The sequence below is a fragment of the Ursus arctos genome, unplaced genomic scaffold (assembly GCF_023065955.2).
Source record: "Ursus arctos isolate Adak ecotype North America unplaced genomic scaffold, UrsArc2.0 scaffold_12, whole genome shotgun sequence".
In the NCBI taxonomy this organism is placed as follows: Eukaryota; Metazoa; Chordata; class Mammalia; order Carnivora; family Ursidae; genus Ursus; species Ursus arctos.
The window spans coordinates 53,604,777-53,628,670 of NW_026622786.1; the positions used below are offsets into that span (position 1 = coordinate 53,604,777).

Here is a 23,894-nt window from a genome sequence, read left to right on the forward strand (position 1 = left end):
TGTGACAATTAAATGGCCACATTTCTTTTATTTTATCAGTATGGTTGGAATCTAAGTTGAACAGGATAAGATGTACACAGCTTTTCTTCAGAGTTCTAAGACATGATTTTTGATGTCTAAGTTCACATGGAAACAAGGCAGAAAAGGATGCAACCTTGAAAAACCAATTTTTACATTCCATTTGGTTGTAATTATTCAATATATTATTTTGATTTTAAAAACTAAAATCTTGCCATATATACTTGGATAGTATATAGTCATGAAATCATTGGGATTTTTCCCTTCCACCTGTGGTCACTGGCAAAAGAATGCCCAAATCTATGTTAAAAGTCTGATTTAAAAAAAAATCATTTCAATGAAATAGTAGTAAATAAGAATTATGATTCCTTTTTTCTATGAAATGTCAATAATTAGGAGAAATAATATTAAAATTCCCAAATACCTCCATGATAGCAATATTCAGGAAATAATATTATATGGTAAACATTTTTAATAAACAGCAGCATAAAGTAATCAGTGTTTAATATCATCTCTGGTGTGTGAAATACAAATGCACATATCCTCAATATAAAATAGCCTTTTTGTCATTACATCCATGCTTGTCTATTTGAAATGCCCATAATAACAAATCAAACATTAAGTAATACAGTGATTAAATGCATGCAGTGAAAATAAGAAAAGATATGGGAGGGCAAGATAGCTGAATATTGCCATGATATATCTGAAGAAAATCTACATCGAGTTAAAAAAAGAAACGAACAAAGGAAACAAAGAAACAGACCGGATATAAAAATGCAGAGATATATTTTCACTTCTGTGATACAAACCATAAACATAGTTTTGTGCAAAAAAAAAAAAAAAAAAAGAAAAGAAAAGATCTGAAAATAAAGTCATCTTACAAAACATTGTCAAGAAAGCAAAAGATATTTTTCAGTTTGTGAAAAAAATACTATTTAATACAAAAGGGACTGTGTTATGTAGTATCACAGTGCTATTATAAAATACATTATTACAAGTGGTTTTGAAATTTGGTTTGCTCACCTTAATGACCTCAGTAATTATAAAATGTTTAAAATAAATGTTATAATTCTTTATAAAAAACTAACTTGAATTTATTTTTTAACCATAGTAATGTTTTTCCAGAGTAGGTATTTTATTGGCTCATGGAATGCTAATTTCCCTTTAAGGGACTCCTAGAAAACTCAGATTCACTGAAATTGTGTTTACTTAAAATAATAAATATTCTTGGAAAACAATTGATTGTCGTATGATATACAAAATTGTGGTTTGAATCTTCATCATTAAACAGTTGCATAGCAACAAAAGGATACAAATATTCTCCTCTACCTAAAGTTAAGAAATGTAACTTTTGAATCAGCTTATTTATGTCACAAAAATATTTATCTCCCAATAAAACTGGATATAGCCAATTCTTTGAGTTCACAGTACCGATATGTCCATGTTTATTGTTTGAAGATTCAGTGTTTGGGAAAATTGCAACACATTTGGTAAACATATTTCCTTGATTTCTCATCCTAATTGCTTTTTTTTTTTTTTTTTTTTTTTTTACAAAATTGAAACATCAATCTGCTTCTAATTCTTTTGCGTTCTCCTGTTCTCCTCATCAAATATCATTTCCAGGAATTATTTTATATTCTGTAAGTCTCTTTTTAAGTCTCTTTAGCTGTAAAATAAAAAAAAAAATGAGACCTTGAGACATTGTTCTTAGAATAAAGGAGTTATTTTTTTAACAAGAGAAAAAAATCAAACATAACGTTCCTTTCTATATAGAACTTGGAACCCATAAGAATTCTAAACTTGGCAAAAGATGGCTAGCAGGTAAGTGGCGTGAGGTGCACATTTGATGCCTCCCTCCTAATTAAGGCAAAAATTATTACGTTGCTTCTATTCACCAGCTTAAAAAATTCAGTTCACGGTAATCTTTGAAATGAGAACTCAGTACCTGTTTGTATTTTTTTAAAATACTGTGATATTTTGCAAAATAGAATTCATAGTCTTTGGATTCCAACTAATTCTATGAATAAACTGTCATAACTTCCGGTGCTGGAATAACATCTATGAACATTTCCAGATCAGAAAAAAAGGTGAGAGAAACTTTAACTAGATACCGGTGTCATAGAGTTTCCTACTTCCCCAGAGTTCACTGATGGTGAGCACCCCTACACCTTGGACAAGTCCTATGCAGGAGGTTGTAAGCATCGATGTGCTGGTCTGCAGCCACACCTCTCTTCTTCACTGTTACTGGTCCAGGGAAGCTTCTGTGAGGCTGTCCCCATGGGCACCCTGGCTCCTCTCCCATGGGTGCTGATCTAGGCCAAGGGGCCATTTTCCTGACTGTGCTTCCTTTGGTTCCTCATTTCTAATGCAGCGGAGTGAACTATCAGCCAACAATCAATTCCAGCATCCGCATCTAGCCTTCTTATGGTCTGATGCCCTATATTATTTCAAGCGCTTGTGTAAACACACTGTGGAAAAGGATGTGTGGAAAAGGCCTTCGTGCTCAGCAGAGGAGATTCACAAGGAGGCACACTCTGCACCTTCCCAAAGAGGCCCCACTATGTAGAAGGCTTTGGGGGAATCTTACACTTGTCTTATGGCTCGTTTCCATCTGGTATTTCAAATTTTGCCTAAAGTTTCCTCATTGATTCTGAACATCATTTCCATACAAGTATGCATAGCGTCTAAATTGAATCAACATAATTCCTGAACATTTGTCCTGAAGATAAGACAGCAGGTAGACAAATGCTACGGTATATACATTTTGGGGAAAGACCAGTCATGGAGCACGAAGGCAAAGACACAAAGCACCATTTGACTTTCCTTTTTGGTTTGATATTTAATGACAAAATTCTTTTCCTCTTCACTGGTCTGCAGTTTTTAGTACTTGAAACCAGATGTCCCAATCCCAATGCCATGTCATGTACCCCTGACGGAGTGTTAATCCCACAATGTGTTTTTTTTTTTTTTCCTGGCTGGTGTCTGCCCTGCTTGGTAAGACACAGTTAAACTTCACAGAAGATACTTGTTGCAATGTCTGCTAAATGAGAACCTTACTTTAATAAAAACATTTCCATTTAAATCTTTTCTACGGCTTTCTAGTTTCTCCTGTGTACCACATTTACAAAGTCGTGCGTTTTACAGTTCTGCGGAAATCATAGATTCGGTGTGTCCATGAATATTGGAGTCTCCTAGCAAAGATGGTTGCTTTGAGTCTATTTTGTAGGGTTTTTGAGATTTGTTGCCGAAAACGGTGATACCCATCCCACCGGGATGATTGGGAATGGACATGTGCGGTAGTAAGGGAATATTGGCTTCCTGGTTGGATCCCGAAGAGGGCAAGCTGGTCACATGACCAGTGCTCGTGGACCCACTGGCGCTGCTCGGGGACCGACTCTTGGGCGGCGGGCAATGCTGAATCACTCTGGGAGGCCCTGCTGGCTGATAATGGGCAGCTGGAAACGCTGCATATCCAGGAGGTATCGGATATCCATTGATGGGGATGAATCGCTGGTTCTGAGGTATCGGTGGGCCAATGAAACCAGCTATCTGGCCCTGTGGCGTAATACCCTGGCTCGGGAACATATAATTGGGGTATCTGGGGTTACTGAGATTACTCACTGGGCTGGCACTAAGGGAGGTGGTCTGCGTGGTGGCATTTCCTCCCGAAGGGGTCGTAGAGCTGGTGTGACTGGACAGTCCCTCCCAGGAGCGAAGCCGGACATGAATATCTTTAAATCTCGGTCTCCTGGAAGGAATCTCATTCCAGCACTCCGTCATGAGGCTGTACATTCTGGGCGGGCAGTCTTCGGAGCAGGGCAACAGCTGTCGCTTCCTCACCATTTCGATCACTTCCTGGTTACTGAATCCGTAGTACGGCTGCAGTCCAAAACTGAAAATCTCCCACAAGACAACCCCAAAGGACCAGATATCTGAGTCGGACGAGAATTTGCCATACATGATGGCTTCCGGGGGCATCCAGCGAATGGGCAGCAAAGACTTACTCTGCACCCTGTAGTAATCGGCAGAGTATATCTCTCTGGAAAGCCCAAGGTCTGAAATCTTGACGTGAAGTTGCTCTCCGATTAAAATATTGCGAGCTGCAAGGTCCTTATGGACAAAGAAGTGACTAGACAGGTACTCCATGCCGGCTGCAATCTGAATTGCAATGTGCAGAAAATCTCCGTGATCCAGGCTGGATTTTACGGTCCCGTCTTCGTCACTGCTACAGCCGACGTCGGAATGTGGGGATCGCATGATAAGGAACTCGTGGAGATCCCCCTGATTCATATACTCGAAAAGCATACACACGGGTTGCTCCTGAGTGACAGCACCGAGAAGGCAGACGATATTGGGGTGGTGTAGTTCGGCCATCAGGGAGGCTTCCTGTTGAAATTCTGTCCATTGCTGGGGGTTGTTGTAGTCTTTCAAGGTCTTTATGGCAACCAGCTGAGCATGGTCCATGCCTGGGAGATAGAGATGGCCCTTATAGATCTTTCCAAAGGCACATTCACCCAGTTCTTCCATGAAACGTACAGCCGAGAGTGGCAGCTCTTTAGCCTTGCTCTATATAAGAAGAAGGGAAAAGTGTGGTTTAAAACAGTTCTTAAGGCAAGAAACCTTGGCCTCTGAAAGAAGGGGTGGGGCATATAGAGAGAGGTTCTATAAATCTGACTGAATAAAATACTGTAGGTCTGTAAGTCTTGAAAATCATCAGCCACAACTTAGAGGGGGTGCCACGGACGGCTTTCTTTCCTTTTCTTTCTTTCTTTCTCTTTCTTTCTTTCTTTCTTTCTTTCTTTCTTTCTTTCTTTCTTTCTTTCTTTCTTTCTTTCTTTCTTTTTCTCTCTCTGTCTCTCTCTCTCTCTCTTTTTCTTTCTTTCTTTCTTTCTTTCTTTCTTTCTTTCTTTCTTTCTTTGTTCAGTTAGCCACTGTTTAGTCCATAATTAGTTTTTGATGTAGTGTTCAATGATTCATTAGTCAAGTATAACTTTCCCTCTTCACAGATGACATGATATTTTATGTGGAAAACCCAAAAGACTCCACCCCTAAATTGCGAGAACTCACACGGCAATTCAACAATGTGGCAGGATACAAAATCAATGTACAGAATTCTATATGCTAACAACGTAACTGTAGAAAGAGAAATTAAGTAATCGATTCCATTCACTATAGCAACAAAACCCGTAAGATACCTAGGAATAAACCTAACTAAAGAAGTAAAGGATCTATACTCTAGAAACTACAGAACACTTATGAAAGAAATTGAGGAAGACACAAAAAGATGGAAAAACACTCCATGCTCATGGATTGGAAGAATAAACACTGTTAAAATGTCTATCCTGGCCAGGGCAATTTACACTTTCAATGCCATCCCTATTAAAATACCATTGGCATTTTTCGAAGAGCTGGAACAAAACAATCCTAAAATTTGTATGGAACCAGAAAAGACCCCGAATTGCCAAAGGAATGATGAAAAACGAAGCTGGGGGCATCACGTTGCCTGACTTCAAGATATATTACAAAGCTGTGATCACCAAGACAGCATGGTATTGCACAAAAACAGACACACAGATCAATGGAACAGAACAGAGACTCCAGAAATGGACCTTCAACTCCATGGTCAATTAATCTTTGACAAATCAGGAAAAAATATCCAATGGAAAAAAGACAGTCTCTTAAATAAGTGGTGCTGGGAAAACTGGACAGCCACATGCAGAAGAATGAAACTGGACCATTCCCTTATACCATACACAAAGATAAATACAGGTGGCTTTCTGTGTCCGCTGCGTCCGCATCCCCTGCTCCAAAGGCAGTTTGCTGCTGCCGGAGCCTAGAGTCTCGCTACTGAGTCCAGCAGCATCGGCATTGCTCAAAGCTTCCAACAGATGAGGGCTCTCGGCCCACCCCAGACCTGCTGGATCGGAATGTGCATTTAACAAGACCCCAGGCGATTTCAGTATCATGATAGTGTGAGAGGGGCTGCTGCAGGGGATGCGGCCTTAATTCTCAGCCTGGTACACTAAGCGTGTGTGATTTGGTCCTACCCTGCCTACCCTTGCTACTTGTTTATGTTAGTATCACGTTAGTTACATAGGTCTTCTCAGTGTCCACCCTAAACACCACGGCCATTCTTGCCTAACAGCTCTTTTCTGCAAGGCTTTCTTATCCTTAGGGTATTTATTGTACGAAAAGCCAGAGAAACCAAAATGAAAGGCTGTCCTCCTGAGGTGCTCACAGTAGAGGCAGGGAGGTTTGCAATGTGCTCTCCAGTGCTTATCAAATCTGGCTCCCTCTGAAACTCTCCCTGACCACTAAGGTCTTTGCCTTCTCTGGAGTCCTTTTGCTTTACCGTCTGAATGCCACCACACACAAGAGGCAGTGTGAGGGCTGGTTACATGCATGGCCTCCCCAGTCAGACAATTTGAATCTGAATCCTGCCTTTACCACTTACAAACTGGGTGACTCTAGCTACAGTATTTAACCACTCTTTGCCTCAATTCCCTCATCTGTAAATGGGAGGATTATAATGGATAATTGTACTTATCTTGTAGGTTCTTTATGAACCTGTAATAAATGAACATTTATAAAGTACTCAGCATGATGTCTGGCACATGGTAAGTGCTATGTAACTGTTAGTTGTTACCTTGCTGTTGCTGTGCTTTTAATGAATATTTTGTCCTCTCAATCAGACTTCAATTTCTTGAAGAGAGGCATTGCCCTTCATACCAACCGATAACCCTACAGTTTCACAAGTGGGTTGTTTACTAATTAATGCTAAGAGAGACAGGGAAAAGCATCTAGCTCACAATGAAAACAAGTATTAAATTGTCACATTTGATCTTGGCAATAATTTTTGAAATTCACTTCAAATCTAGCCTGACTTCTAGATGAATTTGTTAAGAAAAAAATCATTAAAGCAATGCGTTTGTACGTAAACTAATTTTAAAAATAATCCCTGCACTTTAAATTTTTCAAGAAAAAGAATACTACTCTGAGTATTCCAATTAAAGCTGACAATGTTGCAAATACATACAGAATTCAGAGCTCTCTGTACAGAGTTTAAAACAACAGTTTAGAAGATTAAGTAAAATATTTCTCTAATCCAAACTCAATTTAAAATTTAAGATGATTAGCTCTGTTCTGGGTTGATATTTTCCAGGGCAAAATGCCCATTAACCTAATTATGTAAGTGTAAATAAACATGCAACAAAATACTTAAAAGGACAAAATAAAATTGACAATTTGAAACATTAATTTTCCCATGCAAATAATATTTCCTATTAGAAATAGATCCTACTTATTCATTATGCAGATCTCAAGGGGTTTGTATTTAGAAATGTCTTACAGGAAAGTTACTTCCGTCTAAAGTAATGGTAACTTATTGCTTTAAGCGTTCAGTAAATAAAAGCTTATTGATCCAGTCCTATTCATTATAGTATCGTAGGAGCAAAAGAGTAGAAACAACCTAAATGGGGGCACTAGGGTGGCTTAGTTGGTTGAGCAGCTGACACTTGATTTCAGCTCCGGTCATGATCTCAGGGTCATGAGATCAAGCCCTGAGCCAAGCCCCATGTTGGGCTCTGTGCTGGGCGCCGTAAGCAGGCTTAAGATTCTCTCTCCTCCTTTCCCTGTGCACCCCTCCCCCCTCTGCTGCTTGAGCTTGCTCTAAAAAATAAAATAAAATAAAACTTCCTTTAAAAATAAAAAAAGAAACAATCTAAAGGTCTACCTAGAGGAAACTGGTTATATTAATTATGGTAGAACCAATACATAGAGTATTATATAGTTTAAGAATGGGGATATTTTCTATGTACCAATATGGAAAGTTCTCCAAAATCCTATTGCTAAGTCAAAAATAAAAAGCAAAAGAACAGTTAATGCTGCATGCTGCTTTTGTGTGAAGGGGAAGGTGAAAAAGAATGAATATATTTATGTTTATTTGCATATATAGAAAGAAACCCTGAAAGGACACTCAGGAAACAGCAGTGGTTATGGGGGAGTATAGAGGTGGGAACTAGGATTTTCACTTCATGCTTTTTTATACTTAAAAATTTTTGAACCAAGAAAAAAGTAAAAAAGTAAAAACATATGACCAATCTTTCTATCTGACTGAATATGGAAATTTCTTTTATAATCCCAGGTCCATCCACTATTTTTCCTTTGGCTTATGGGGGTTGGATTCTTATGGGAGCTACATTGTTCCTCTGGGAGAGCTGCATGCCGGTGATGGGAAGGGAAACATTTGAACCAACCCTACTTTTTTCTCTTGTGGCACTTAGATGATTTTGCTTGTGTGGGATGACTAATCCAAGGCGAATTTCTCCTGCATGTTGTTAAGGTTGGGTTTTCTAACACAATTTTTCCTAGTGATTCAATGAATCCAATTTATGTGAAGGTCCCTTGAATGACATCGTCGTTATTATTTACTTTTCTACCTAACCAGGATACCCAGGCTTTGGTGAGACAGAAGGGTATGTGAGTAATAAAATTTTTGAGGGAAAATCGGAATTAGTAACCACACTCAAGGAATATTAGACTGATGTGATGAGGAGTTAGGACTACTGTCTTTTGCCCCCACTGAAACTAACACATAGGCAGTGCAGGGCATTCAAGCTGTGTGATCTCTGGAGTCATGCCAATCTGAATTTGCATATTGGACCCGTTGCTTTCTATTAATATTAGTTAATACTTACATAACATTTACAATATGCTAGATTCTGTTCTAAGCACTTAAATATTAACTCATTTAAGACAACAACCCTGTGAGGTAGGTCCTGTATCTTAGCTTGACCTTGGGTGAGCTTCTTCACTTTTCTGAACCTCTATTTCCAATCCATGAAATAATATAATATGCAGCTTCCATAGTTACACTAGGGATTAAATGCAACAATGTACGAAAGCAGTTTCCACCTAGTAAGTGATCTTTACATCAATCTTATTATCCTTATTATGGAAGTAATCCAGCAAGTGGAGTAAATGCAAATGATTCAGATCCATTTACAGCCTTAAGTCATTCTAGATAGTGTTCTCTAATTCCCTTTATGTTTTCTTTTAAAAAAATGCATTGAATTTCCTCCTATTAACCCTTCCCTGTTCTCCTGTAGTCGTTAGTTTAAAACAAAAATCTTAAAATCTTAAAAATCTTCACTCTCAAAACAAAATTTGTTTTGGAGGCCAAAGGTGGGTCCAATTGGAGTGGCCGGCTCCTCTAGGATTCTGGGAGATGAAGACAGGTGGAGGGAGCGAGAACCCACGTGGAAGAGTAGATGGTGGCAGAAGGGACAAGGAAGCAAGCTGGCCAAACTTCTGGGGACTGCAAGAGAAAGAAGAGGGGTGGACAGGACTTTGGCACCAGCCTGACACATGGCCCCTGAGGCTTCATGGCTAAGAAGACTGGCTGCATTCCCCTCCACTGAGGTAAGCACATTAGTTCTCTTCTATTTGCCCTTGGAAAAAAGAACTCTTACTCTTACCATTTTACAGATGGAGAAAGAGGATTGAAAAGTATCAAGAACTTTTTAGAAGAGCCAAAAAGAGCTGCACTTGTGCTGCAAGGCCTTCTGCTTTGGGCCACACTGTTCTGTCTGAAAGCAGAGAAGTTTGCTGGCTGGCAAGCCCAGTTTGACACAGAAGGTCTCTGGAGGCTCAGCCTGGGGCCTGACACCTTATAGGGCTGTGAGGCCAGCCTTCAGTGTGTGGTCACTTGGCGGAGTTACAATTGTTCTTTTCCCCCCCGTTCAGACACATGAGAGGATGTTTTCACCCCAAGTGTGTCTTGTCAGACCCCACCTGTCCCCAGTGGGCCGTACAGCACATAGTCCCAGCTCTTCTCTAGCCCAGAGAAGGAAGGAGCAGTTCACCACAGCTAGTCATACCCAAATTTGGGGATTTTGTTTTGGAAAGAAGCGCAGAAGGCAACGAACACGGCAGACTTCCCAAAACCTTTCCTCGGAACACCTGTGCGGCAGCCAGCCTAGAAGTACCCAGGAGAACTGCTCAGAGCTTGGTTTCAGGGGAACACGTTACACAGTGATTTGCATTTTTAAAATGCTCAAGTTACTCAGTACAAATGTGTCTTAACTACAGACTCATTTTCAAATTTTACATAAATCCTGAACTAGTTAAAAAATCATAAAAGCCCTTAAAGCAGCCGTCAGTAGACTGTACAGTGACGGCAGGAAACGAGCCGTATTGTTGAGGAACAGATGGTTTACATTACACAAACCCTTTAGGCTAAACTTGTTTAGGTCTGGCATATTGTAAATTATATTTTAGTAATGAAAGTGAAATGACCTCTGCTTGACCTCAAGTGGGGTTTGTCTGTTTGAACCAATGTCGTGGAAACCTATGAAAGAAAATGAAGTCATAAAGTTTTGGCAGTTCAATTTTGGCTCATTTCGAGTTAAGGGGTTATAAATCTGTTTAGTTTTTGTTTGACAAGTATTTGTCATACAGGGATGTACAAAATGTAAAGAAGTGTAAAATACACATGAGGCGCGGAGCCAAAGTAAACCAAGTACAAAGGAAAACTGGAATGAACAGGGTCCCGGGTTCCTATCTCTTTATCACTCCCTCCATTAGTTGAATGACAAGATGGGCTCGGTTTATGATATGCTGTAAGGCAATTAAGCACCTTAAAACTGAAACAGGCTTTCAGTTTAAATGTTAACATTTTTACTTCTCAAAGTAAACACACATCTGCCTCAGTGAGGTTTTAAAAATTATATAATGGGGGGGAGAAAAATCAAAGTCGATGTAGAAGTTGATCCGTGATTCTAAACTGCAAATTTGCCTCTTCCCTTAGACGTTTTTGGAGAGCAACTGTATTAGAGTTTACATGAGCTCTTCACAGAAGGAAAATGAAGGGAGAACATTCTAGATGACTGTCATTTAGCTGTGAGTCAGATGTGACTATTGCAGTCCTGTCTAAACTGCTGATGGAGGCCAGGCTAATGCTGGTGCCTTCCTTCACCTGAGTGACAAATACTAAATGGGGACATGGGATCCTTTTGGATCTATGACCTTTACAGATGAAAGCAAGGGACCATGGGTAGAGTTTTTTTTTTTTTTTAATTGTCATTATGTAGGTGGCAGATGGATAAGGAAGACAGAATCGATGACTTTATCTCCTTCTCCCTTTGGGAAGTTACACCTTAGGTGATAACACATTCGAAATGATTCCTCTGGGTGACACAGCTTAACACCCAAGCTGCCATTTCCTGTTCACTTTACAGAAGTGATTGCTGGAGGGGATGAGGTGAGGATGTCAGGATGGCCTGCATTTGTGTGCGTCGTGGGTCCACGCGTTTGTGACTTTTTGCTTCTAACCTGAACAGGGTATGAATGCTCTACTTTTGAGCCCCACTTGAAGTTGGACACAGAGAAAAGGCTGACTGACATGAGGTGGAGGGGAATACAGCCCAGGGTGGTTCTCCAGGACAGGAAGGGGACTCCAACAGCAGATGCTGAAAAGAACCGAAATTCTATTCATACGACTGACTCAAACCATCCCCTGTAGTCCCTGCAGCTCCTCTCCTGGTTCCTTCCCCAGGACCTAATGCTCCAGGATGGCTGCCTTTTCAAAATCTCATTTGCTGTACATTTGCCAGTTCTGGTGGGAACCAGGTGTCTTCCGGAGAAGAGCAGGTTCCACACTGGGGCACTGGTTCCTCAGCCTCATTAGAATCAGAGTGGGATTTGGGGTAATAGGACATCACCAGGTCCTTTTTCTCTTTGGAAGCACAGCTCTCCTGAGATCTGTATTCCCTGGGGATTTGCTTGCTGTCTGATTCTCAAGCACTAACCAGCATAGTCTACTTCACAGCAGGCATTAGAACCCCCTGGAAGGCTTGTTAAAACACACATTGCTGGGACCCGATCCCAGGGTTTCTGATTCTGTAGGTCTGAGATCCTGCAGTTCTGAGAAGTCCAGGTGATGAGGATGTTCCCAAACTGGAGGCTTCACTGTGAGAACCACTGGAATAAGTGAATATGGCTTTCTGGAACAGACAATTACTAGTGGTCCGGATCTCTGCTCCTAGCACGACAAATGACTACAATGTGTCTGAAGGACCTGGTTGGACAATTCTGACTTTCAGGAGCCAAAGAAAATACTACTTGGCTTCAGAAGACACTTTGGAAATGCCAGGTAAGGTAAATTTAAGAACCACTGGCTGGTATTTACTGTGTTTATAGTCTGCTGCTATCTCAGTGAGATTCAAGGTTTTGAAATTAAATCACTCTATACCTTGGGCTATGTCATCAGTTTGTTCTATTTTCATGGGTAGCCAATGGTGTGGGATCTTTTTAAATAGCCGGTTGTATCAGTCAGTCAATGGATACTGTATACCAAAGAGCATACATATGGAATAGTATATGAGGACCCATGCAAGAAGCATGAAGAGTGAAGACACAGCTCCTACCCTAGATGTCTGTACTCGAGTTTGATAATAGCTACCAGGAATTGAAGCCTTGCACCGTGCCAGACACGGAGACCACAACAATGCCTACGATTTGGTTTCAGAGTGCTGAAATGTTAAGCTGTAAGTACTTTATATATACTGACCCTTTCATCCTACAGTAACCCCAGGAAATTGGTCACTATGACTATTATCCCCATTTTACAGATGGAAACCCTGAGAAACAGAGTGGTTAAGTGATCCCATAGCTGGTCAGATTGTTATGTCAGATAGCAGAGCCTATCTTCCTAGCGACTACTTCACATGCCCTTTGTTTATTCTCTCAGTGCTGACTGCATCAACTCATTCAAACTTCATCCTAATCCTGTGAGAGCCACACTATGATGTCCCCATTTTATGGATTAGGAAATGAAGACATTCAGAGGTTAAGCAGCTTGCCTAAAGAAGCCCACAGATCAAGAGGTGGTGCCAATGCAAATCCAGCATGTCTGACTGCAAAGCTGGAGCATTTCTCCGGGAATAATTGTCAGTTTTCATTTTCAGCCTCGAAGGGCTCCATAACTTTAAAAACATAGGGGGGCACCTGGGTGGCTCAGTTGTTAAGCGTCTGCCTTCGGCTCAGGGCGTGATCCCAGAGTCCTGGGATCGAGCCCCACATCAGGCTCCTCCACTGGGAGCCTGCTTCTTCCTTTCCCACTCCCCCTGCCTGTGTTCCCTCTCTCGCTGGCTGTCTCTCTCTCTCTGTGTCAAATAAATAAGTAAAATCTTAAAAAAAAAAATAAAAAAAAAATAAAAGCATAAATCCCGCTGGTATAAAAGTGGAATGTCAAGGTATAATTGCTCTCTGGTCTCTGATCTAGACCTTACTCTGGTTGATTCTCTGTTGTCTCCATTAATTGACTGGGACAAATGAACAGAACCTTTCCACAGCAGCCTTTGCCTGAGTGGGACACAACAGCCCTGGAGAGTATAGAAAATAGAGATTTCTTAGTAACTGGACTTAGCTGTTGACAGGAAATCTGCTTGACTCCAAAGCCTATTTTCCATTCTTGTGCATTTTACTGGTTCTGAGGTAAACAGTGTTCAAATTGCAAAACAATTGGCTCTACTCCTCAATGGAAATGATTACGTTTTAAAAACTTAAAGGCCCCAGCCATTTCATTTTGGGAGGTTATGGACATTTTCAAAGACTACAGCCGAACTAAGTGCCTTCCAGCTTATGCCATCAAATTCTGGAGGGAGTTTCAACTAACAGTCTGCCCCATTTGCCCAGAGTTCAGCTGTACTTCTCTGGAAGTGATTTATCTTCGGAAGCAGTTCTTTTCTCTTTCATGTCATTTTCTGATGGTTAGTTTGAATGTTTGGTGGTGACCAGGGTTGATTCTGTGGTGGTTACTTGGTAATGTCAATGGGAGAGGTTCAATCCTGCCTGGAAACAGGCAGAACAGAGGCCAGAACTTCCAATGTCAGCTTGAGCCACCAGTGCTCATAGCTTGAGCTCAGGTGTTTGGGTCAGCCTCAGAACTAAGGCAGTAGAGTGCCATGGAGAAGCTATGGGGACGCACCTGGGCTCTGGACCTGGGCAGACCAGGGTTCAAGTTTTCTCACTCCCAGATTAGGCTCAAATTAGCTCTTCCTTCATAAGATCATAAGAGAGATCCCACTGGGATAATGCATGTGATGTACTTTAGCTTATTTGTAATACCACTTATAATATACCCACTTCTACTACTCATTCTCCCTGGAAGTCAAGTTTCTACAGGCATAGATTGGCACTGAGGCTCCATACTGGACAGCCTCCCAGCCCAAACTATTAGACCCTCTCCACCCTGATGGATTTTACCCAGGGTGTCAACAGGGTATGGGGCAGGGACATTTATGCAAACCGAATAGGAATGGGATACCAGAGCCGTCCACAGAGCTCCCTCCAGTATCTTTGTTGTGTGCTTCCCTTGCTTCTGTCCTCACCCCAGGTAATGTGGGCTGCTGGATCCTAGAGCTTCCTCACAACCCATATAATCCTGTGCACAGCATTTGGTAGTTGATTAAAATATTTGCGGTTGTTCATATCATCACTGTAACAAAAATAATAGTCACTTCTAGCTATTGAGCACCTGTGAAGTACCAGATACACTATCTCAAAGTGCCAAAAAGATTGGATGTGGCGGTGATCTGGCCGCGACAACTGTCACCCCCTTGATCGCCAGGACTGACTTGGCTGATCTGGTTGCCTGGGGGGGGTGGTGTCCCCTTTTTCCTTCCCTCAGTGCTCCACGCACATCCCCCCGAAGCTGCACGCTTGGTCAAAGAGGATGACCTTCCCTGATAGAGGAGGACCGTTCTTTGGTCGAGGGTATACGAGTAGCTGTGCTCCCCTGCTAGAACCTCCAAATAAGAAAACAACATCTCTAAATACTATTTCTGTCCTTGTTTTACAAGGGAGAAAACAAAGGTTCAGAGAATTTGCTTAAGACCTCATGGCCAATAATCAATGGAGTTGAGATTTGTTAAATATCTCTCTCTCCTTACAGTCCCTGCCCTTTGGAGTATATCAAACTACCTCCCAGAAATAGACTAAGAAAAAAATGTGGCTGGTAAGGTAAGTTAGGCCCAGAGAGTAGGGATCCTTAGGTGCTGGGAGGAAGAATTTTATAACTTGAGATTGGTCCTTCCAGATTGGGGAATGTACATCGAGTGGGAGCAAAAGCAATGCCAGAGGATGAAATCAGCATGAGAGAGAGAGACAGACAGAAAGAGAGAGAGAGAGAGAGAGAGAGAGGAGGGGGAGGAGGGAGAGAGGAAAAGAGGAACCGAAGGAACTAGTGAAGGAAAGAGAGGAGATAGGAGGAAAGCCAAGAGAAAAAGTATTTCAAGATGGTGGTTCAGAATATCCAAGGCTCCAGGGAAATTAAAGAGGATAAAGACTTGGAAAAGGCCATTGGATTGAATTACATCACTGGTGATTCCCTAGAGGGCCCTGTCACTAGAATGATGAGCTCAGAAGTCTGGGGAGACAAAGGCTTTAAGGATTGAGTGTTAAAGCTATTGAGGACATTTTAGCACCAAGTATGGTGACACTGGGTAAGGCCAGGGGTTCAAAGGGAAAGCCAGACCACAGAAGGGCTTTTTAGATGGAAGCATGTTGCTGGCAAAAGGCGCAGGCCCAGAGAAGATAATCAAGTGTCAGTACATTCAGCAACTACTTTGGCTGAAAAGGAAAGGAGAGAGGAATTGCCTGGAAGTGAAGAAACCAAGAAGTTGGCAAGAGATGGAGGTAAATTGAGAAATAAAATAGAGTCGCCAGCTTCAGAACATGAGCCAAATCCTGCTTTCCCCCAAGTGTTTCTTATACCAGCACGGAGCTGCAGGAGTCTGACCCACAGTCCTGTTTAGGCTTTGGCTGTGGCCCTCCCGAATCCCCACCCCAGTGTTCTTTGTCCCCCATTCTCAAACTCCTCCACCTCTTAACTTCTCTGTGTGCCTGAGTCCCACGTAGGTGAGTCATGTAGGGAAGGACAGAAGCCCTCACCCCCTCTGCTGTGTTGGAGTGGGAGGCTCTGGCACTTTTCTCACTCCCCAAGGAGAGTGCCCCACAGCCTTTTCTCCATACAGATACTACACAACAACTAGGGAGTGGGGGAGGGGGGCAAAGGAAAGGAATCGTGGAGAAGGGAAGTTAGGGTTTCCCAGGCTTCTTGGAGAAGGTTCATTTTCCACAGTACTCTTAAAAAACACCCACTCGGATGGTAAAATTTGTAATGCAATATAGAAAAATCCTACTTAGTTCACGCATTGCTATAATACCCATCAGGAATTTTAAAGACGGGAAAGAGAGGAGGTTATCTTATCTAACTGAATGGCTTGAAATCTCCTGCCGAACAAAATAAAAGGAAAACAAATGAACAGTACCTTATACGAACAGGGTCTACTTCATTTTCTGAACAGCTGAGAAAAGTGAGACTCAGAGAGGCCAAGCGGCTTCTCAGAGCCACAGGGCGGGCGGTGGGGGGGTGTGGGGGTCGGGGGGGGGGGGTGGGTTGGAGTTTGGAGCCAGAGGAGCATCTCAGGTTCCTGACTGTTCATGGCTCAGCGCTGAGATGCCTCCCTGGTCCACGGACTTCCTTTCCCCACAGATCAGTGGGAAACTCAAACCTCATCGACCTCTCTGGGGACCCAGGCCGGTCTGTCAACCAGTCTGTCTGTGTCTGCTATTGTCCCCACTGAAGGGTATGGGTTTCTAATCTCCTTGAGGAACCTCTTCTTCACGCAAACACTTGGGGGAGCGGGGAGGATTTTAGCAGCTCAGCAAGTGGAGAGAGAGAGAAGCAGTTTAAACTCTGAAGGGCATATTCATTTGGATCAATAAAAATCCTGGAGCCTCTGACTGTTGAACTGACCGAGGAAAAGTAGTGTAAGGCTCGAGCTTACCAGCTTCCATGCTTTATTCTTTAACACCCCGCCCTCCAAATATCCTTTTGATTTTACCCTGGTAGGGTGTTTGTTTTCAGGACTTCCCCCCCCCCCTCTTTCTTTCTTATGTGTGTTCCTTCCTTCCAGCTTTTATAGGTACATGTAATATTTATGTGTCAGTGACCTTTCAAAGCACTTTAAGAGATTAACTGTTTACAGTTAGGAATTTTCTTTAAGGTCTACGAAGTCCTTTGTGCTTTCTCCAGGAAAGGCACTCAGTAAGAACCAAAACAAACAACAGAATAACTCAAATTTGACTGGAGCCAAATCTCAGAAGAGAATAAGAGAAAAAGAGTGAGCATTTGTTTTTGTTGTTTCTTTTCCCCTACTCAACCCCATCAAAGATACTTGAGCCATTCCTCCTTACAGTGTAGTTCAGAATTACTTGAGAGCTGTTTAAGGCTAAATTTTAAGCCTTGTGTTGGAGAAATCTTGGCACTGGGAGATTTTGCAAGGGACACTTCAGAAATGATGAAAACGATGTTTACTTCACCAAGTCTTTGGGAAATTTTGTCCCAGTATATTTTACGTGTGTCTCTATGACCATGGAGGATAGAGGACTGTTATGGGTCTGGCCAAATTTCACATGCCTTTGGCAGGATTGGAGCTATGTCATTTAGACGTCTGACTGTTACACAAGACTCTTTAGGATTTATCACAAGCCAGGGTGATGCCTGTGGTTAGTGTTCAGCCCAAACTGACCAAATGGAATCATAGTCAGTTGTTTGCCTGACCCCCTCCCACTCTCTCTTCCCAGCATGATTTGTTCTGTGAAAAAGTTATTATGGGGTCAGGTGAGTGCAAGGACTATATTTAGTCATGAAAAATCCTATGTTCACATTTCATCTCTTCCAATCTCTAGCTCTTTGATTTTGGACAAATTACTTCATCTATAGGAGTCTCAGTTACCCTGGTTGTGCAGTAGCAATACTCACACCTGTATTATAGAATAGCTGTGAGATTTAAATGAGATGATGAATATAAAAGCTCCTGGGATAGTTCCTGACAATTTGTATCCCTCAACATGCACTAGCTCTTTCCATTTATGCCACAAAGCTCCCTGAGATCTCTATTTGAAAGACTGTATAAATCCACAACATCATGTCTCTTGGACATCATGCTTTGCAAAAAAACCACTGCTAATAATGGAATCGAGTTGCAGACTGAGGCTGACCTACACAATTGACCATTCTCCCAAATGGAAAGAAATCTTCTCATGGTTCCTGCTGCAGCACGGAGGAGTCCGCCTCCCTGGGATGGTGGCAGCGGCAAGGTGACGGCTGCGACCGAGCTGATCTGGGTCTCTCTCCTGCCCAGAGTTCTTGCATTTCTAAGGGTTCTCAATGTTTAATTACAGAACTGACAGGGAGAGAGTCTCACAGAAAAAGACCACTGCACTAGAACTTTGAAGCCTGGGAAATGTAAAAGGTCAACTGGCTGTTACCTAATGAATGTAGAATATTAACCCCTCTCTTTTCTTCTACTCCCTTGTAAGGTTTAAATGTGATGTTCTCTAACATGCTGCAATGTATGTAAGCCGGCTAGCTGGCAGCTAGGATGTCAGAAACAACTGGGCCTCCGCCTCTACCTGTCCCCCAACCTAGCGAACACGGGGGTCTTCAGGGTCTGTGGGTTTTTGGTTTTTTTTTTAATGGTTAAAATTCACACTTAAGAGAACTGTGGTTTTGCTTGGGACAGAATACTTAAAAATGAATTTTTAACACTTAAGAAATCTGAAAACCTTACCAACAAATAGGATTACAACCGAAACATGTTTTAAGACTTTTTAAATTAAAAAACAAAAGTCCAAACACAAAGCAGACTAAAATCAAATGAGGGCTATGAGTCGGTCCCAATAGGCAATTCTACTAATTAGTTAAAAGGATTAGTTAGAGTGTGAAGACATTTTCCCCTAAAATTTTATTAAAGAGATGCATCTTCTCTTTAGGAAGGTCAAACAAATAATATGGTCACTAACCCACGGAGAAGATAAATATTTGTAGAATGAGTGAATGAATGTCCTATGGAGCTGGAATAAGAAGAAAAGACAGGCTTTTTGGATGCCTTCTAAATTATTTAAATGAAATCTCTTTGCTAAGAGGCCTGGGATTGAGGTTCTGGCTTTCTGGAGAGAAAGCCTCTGTTGTATTTCAGCTTCAAGATGTGGTGTGTGTGCTCCATTTAAGGTAAGGGCTGGTGACCCTGGGTTCCTTGCCAAGACCTGGAGCAACCCACGTGTTGAAAGATGAGGAGGAAAAACTAAAAGGAAGTGGGCTGATTTAGTACAGAGATGAGAAGGCTAAGGTGGGCGATCATAAGACAGCATTCGAAGATTATAGAAAGGACAACACTTCTCCTTAATTATGCTTAAACCAAAGAGAAATGGATTTAGGTTAGGCATTTAACCTAATGAGCTCCTAGGTTAGGACTTAGGTTTTGTTGTTGTGGCAAAAAAGCACATCACATAAAACTTACCCTTCTCAAGTGTACAATCTGTGCACGCTACTGTGCAATAGAGGGTTTTTTGACAGTGAAGTGAGTAAACCATGTTTGTTTTCTTTTTCTCTCTGTTCAACTCTTCCTGTTTGATTGGAAGAGTATGGTCTTTCTTCTTTGCAATTTTGCAAAATAGCTCACACTCTGAATCCTTAGGAGAGATGAGGTCGTAAGGATTCTTTCTAGCCCAGACCCCATGGTAAGGCAGTGATGGGGCTGGCCCAACACTGACGTGGGCACACTGTTGAAAGAATGTTTCAGCTCCCTGGGATAAACGTAGAGAGGTACAGTTATGCTGAAACTGAACTCCCGAGCTTGTAAACTCTGAGTCTGGATCATGTGATTTCTAAGCTGGGGAGGGTGGTCATTTTTGCTTTAACCTGAAACCTACAGAATCTATGCAGCCCTGTCCTGCTAATTTTACCTTGGGTTTATATGCATTCAGCATTGACATCTCCACATTTTGGCCTCTGACGTGTTTCGGTTGCCTCTGGACAGGCGGTGACGAGGACTTCTGGTTATTGCGGCAGACACAGATAAAGAAGAAGAGCAAAGCAATGGCCAGAGGAATCGCAACACTTGGCACCAGTATGTACAAGATTTCCATTTTATTCTTCTCCTTGGAATCCTTCGAATCTGGGTACAGAAATAGAAAAGAGCAAAAGTCACACTAGTTCCAATAACGTGTATAATATTACATCTCATAGTTGAAAATGACCTCTGATTCTTCTATACACACAAATTCCCTGGAGAAAAAAGGAACCATTGCTTATTACAATTTGTTTCTATCAAACCTTCAACATAATTTATTGAAGTTTAAAAGTTTAAAGTTCAAGTGTTTAAAAACTGCAGAGGCCTAAAAATTGTGAAGCCTTTGCATTGTGTGGGTCCCGCTCTGATGTTGCCTCTGTTTAGCAGCAGGCCTGCATTGCCCTGACACCTTCAAAGTTAAACGTCACGAGAATGGACTGTATATACCCAAGAGCATTCATGGGGACCACAGGGCTCTTCTTCCATTGGCTGCTAGCCCAGATCAACCACCACAATGCGCTCTTCTAGGAATCATGCCCTTGTCTTGGCTGGTTTGAACTTAAAGGGCCAGTCCTGCATCTTCCAGAATCAATGTCACTCAAGAATCCTGGTCCCAGGGTCCACAAAACCACTGGCCTGAAAATATGGGGGACCCGACTTAGTCTCTGTTGAGCTGTGTGACCTTGAACTAATCATTCACCTCTTGGGGTCTCACTTCTCGCCTGCAAAAGTGAAGTATCTATTTTGGACGGTGTCTACAATTCCCTCCAGCACAGCATCATTGAATTACTTGACATTTTTTGAAACCCCAGAATTCTTCCTAAATGATTTCATACGAACCCAGTAATTATGAGTGCTAACACTCTGAAGTATATTTTGGTAATCTTATATATCTACTTTACCATTGCTTGGAAGAGAATATAATATGTATAGAAGGACACGAGGCATACTTTTAAAAAATCGATTTGAGTCTGACCTTCAAATACTTTGGGCGTATGATAATAAATTATTTGACTGACAAAACAAACACAAGAATGATGGGCAATAATTAGAGGGTTATATAATACATGCCCTGATCACCAATAAGCTCATCAACTATCTTGCTTTACGAAAATCCGAAGTGTGAAAATTCAGATTGACCCCAAATTTGGAGCTGATTATTTACTTAACCTAGAATTAACCATGCGTCCATTCTCTCATCCTCCCACTTGTTCAGTAAGTCAATAAACAAAAAGTACTATCACCAAGCACTATTCTAGGTACTGGGAATATAAAATTAAATACGGTGTGTCCTTTGCCTTTCAGGAGCTCATGGTTGGGGAAAGAAAACAGAGAAAAGGTCATTACAATATGTTGTCGGAAATGTGACAAGGGAAGTAGGACTAGCGTGGTCAAGAGACCCAAAGTCTCTCTAAATCGCGAGCTTCCTTAGTACATATCAATGAGAATACAATACAGAGTTTATGCCTGCACACACCTGCTTTGGGGACCTGTTGTCCAGCGAGATATAGTAACTAAATCACGCTGCCTTCTTCCGACATAAACAGACTCAACACACGAAGTAGGAGGGGCTGTGCTGTGGGCTAACCCTCAGAGAGGTTTGGCGAAGAGTAAAATCTACTTATTGAGTATACTAAAAATAACGGTTTTAGTATTTGCTGAGTGTTTTCTAGAACAAAGTCATGTTAGCTATTATTATTAATATGGGCTAGGTACTGTTGGAAGTTCTTTTCATTAAGTCATTAATTTTATCTTCACAACCAACCCCGTGTGAGGCAGGTGCCATCCTTATGCCCATTTTCACAGGTGAGGAAGCTGAGGGGACAGAGTGGTTAAGTAACCTGCCTCAGGATATGCAGCTAGTAATTCAAAAGCTGGGACCTCTCCCCTGTTGGTCTTGCGTCATATCTCCTGCCCTAGACACTCCACACCACTGCCAGGAATTTGAGAATGGCTGTTGTTTGGCACCCATTTCCTCATGGTAGGACTTCTCTTGTTTCACAAAGGTAGGAAGGATGAGGGAGGTCTGAACAGCGGAGAAGGACACGGAAGCTTTCGCACTCCCCACTTTATACAGAGGCAGGTAACACCTAACCCAGGCGTCTCTGGAGGCCATTCTAGTCGTTCTCATCCTAGGAACTGTTCTCAGTTTTGTAAGGATCGTGTCTGCATGTCTATGGGTGGATGGACAGAGAGAAAAGAAATCACATGGAAAAGTGCTTACCACAGGGCCTAGCAGAGAGATAGATCTTCTATACCAGGAATATAATAGATCCAGAATAGATCGTCTATCTAAGATCTATCTATGTAGACACTTTAGAGACAATATAGCAGAATAAAGGAACGGCATGTCTTAAGAGTCAGAAACCTCTGAAGACTGCCTTTGTCATCATCTGTGCAACATTCAGTAGGCACTTAGCCTCTCTGAGCAAACCCACCTGCAAAATGCGAAGAGCAATACCTATTTTGTAGGGTTGTTGTAAACTGCAAATGAAGGAACATAGGAAGTATCTACTCTAGTACCTGTTACAGCTCAGTCACTTGATGTTTAGCCCTTACCCTTAGAGTAGAAAAGGATTCAGAGATAAAAACTTTGGGCAGGGAATTTTAAATAACCTTAAGCAGGAAACAACCTCTCTGACCCCCATCTCCTCATTTACTTAAGGGGAATAATTGCTCTATTTGCTTTAATCTGTTTGGTTTGTGTGAGAGATAATATTCATGACAAAACTTCAGAAAATGGAAAACTTCCACACAATTGTCGGATGCTATGATTATTAACATTATAAAAACACTTCCAAATTTCTCAGTACCCTAGTGTGTGCCGGGCCTGGGGGGTGAGGGTGGGGTGGGGAATCCCTCTTGTTATTCTTGGATTTTCAGTGAAATCATTACGAGGGTAACGATTACAAAGGAATGAGGTTAATTTAGTACTCATGTAACGCTAGTCATTTTTCTGGCCCAGATTTTCAGCAACAAGAGAAAGTAGGGCTCTCACCTGTCCGGCAAACAAAGGAGTCTATTCTGTACTCATTCCGTATCAGATTATTCACGGAACGCCTGCGATTGTGAACGGGAGATCTGGGACAAATCCCCCTGTGGGTCTGCACCAGAACAAATTTTAAGAAGCTGAATCCTTTACAGACAGGCAAACTTGGCTCCTTCTGATTACACGGAGGATATGCAAATGAGCCCGCCGTGTCTTCCTGCCAAGGGAAATAATCAAGCAGAACAATACGCAGCCATGTTGGAAGTGACTGAAAACAAATTTCGGCCTCTTGTCCACCTGAGATACGGCACACTTACTTGCCCACGCACCTCTCTCCACATTGGGCCAGAAGGGAGTCAGTCTGGCTCAAAAAACTTCATGTAAAAACAATCCACAGAACAACTAACCTACTCACAGAAGATCAGAAAACTAACATTTGTTCAAGCTCTTTTTAACAGCCTCACATTTCTATTCATCACTTTAACCGGGTACTTGGTGTCCTCTCGATTTTACATGTGGACGAATTAAAACTAAGAAAGAACAAATAATTTGGCAAAGCCAGAAAGAGGTGGAGTCTGGGCTGGAATGCAAGCCTGTCTGCCTTTAGTGCTTCTATGATTTCAAAATTATATTACTAATAAAAATCAAAATACTGTACGGAATTGTTCTTCATCATTGTCCTTAAGATTCCAAGGCTCCCTTTAATGAGGGCTAATATCTGGTGGGGATCACACTATTAAACAGAATCACATTAGAACAATGGACACTATTCTTACTATTCACTTTCAAGGGTAATGGACACCCTCAGTGCATTACAAAGAAACCTGGCTGGAAATTAGAACGGTGAAGATTTTTAATGCTTCAAAATAGCTTCGAAATAGCTTAAAAGTTAAATGCGCATATTAGTTACATCAAGTTAAATACTTGGGATTTTTGAAACCAACTATTTAGTCTGGATCACATGATTA

At 41.7% G+C, this 23,894-nt stretch overlaps 1 protein-coding gene across 2 annotated transcripts in view; it reads right to left on the bottom strand.

Moving 5' to 3' along the window:
- Nucleotides 1-520: 520 nt before the first annotated feature.
- The window catches only part of ROR1 (receptor tyrosine kinase like orphan receptor 1), a 389,042-nt gene continuing 365,668 nt past the window's right edge, over nt 521-23,894 (bottom strand). Inside the window, exons 8-9 of one of the 2 annotated variants that reach the window (XM_057310603.1) lie at nt 19,831-20,042; nt 521-1,684 (exon numbers count right to left, since the gene is read on the bottom strand). In XM_057310603.1, coding sequence (XP_057166586.1) covers nt 1,625-1,684; nt 19,831-20,042 — 272 coding nt within the window. In that variant the 3' untranslated portion in view covers nt 521-1,624. Of the gene's footprint in view, nt 1,685-2,944; nt 4,585-19,830; nt 20,043-23,894 lie in introns of those variants that run through there. The other variant, XM_026497919.4, reaches the window with a different exon arrangement.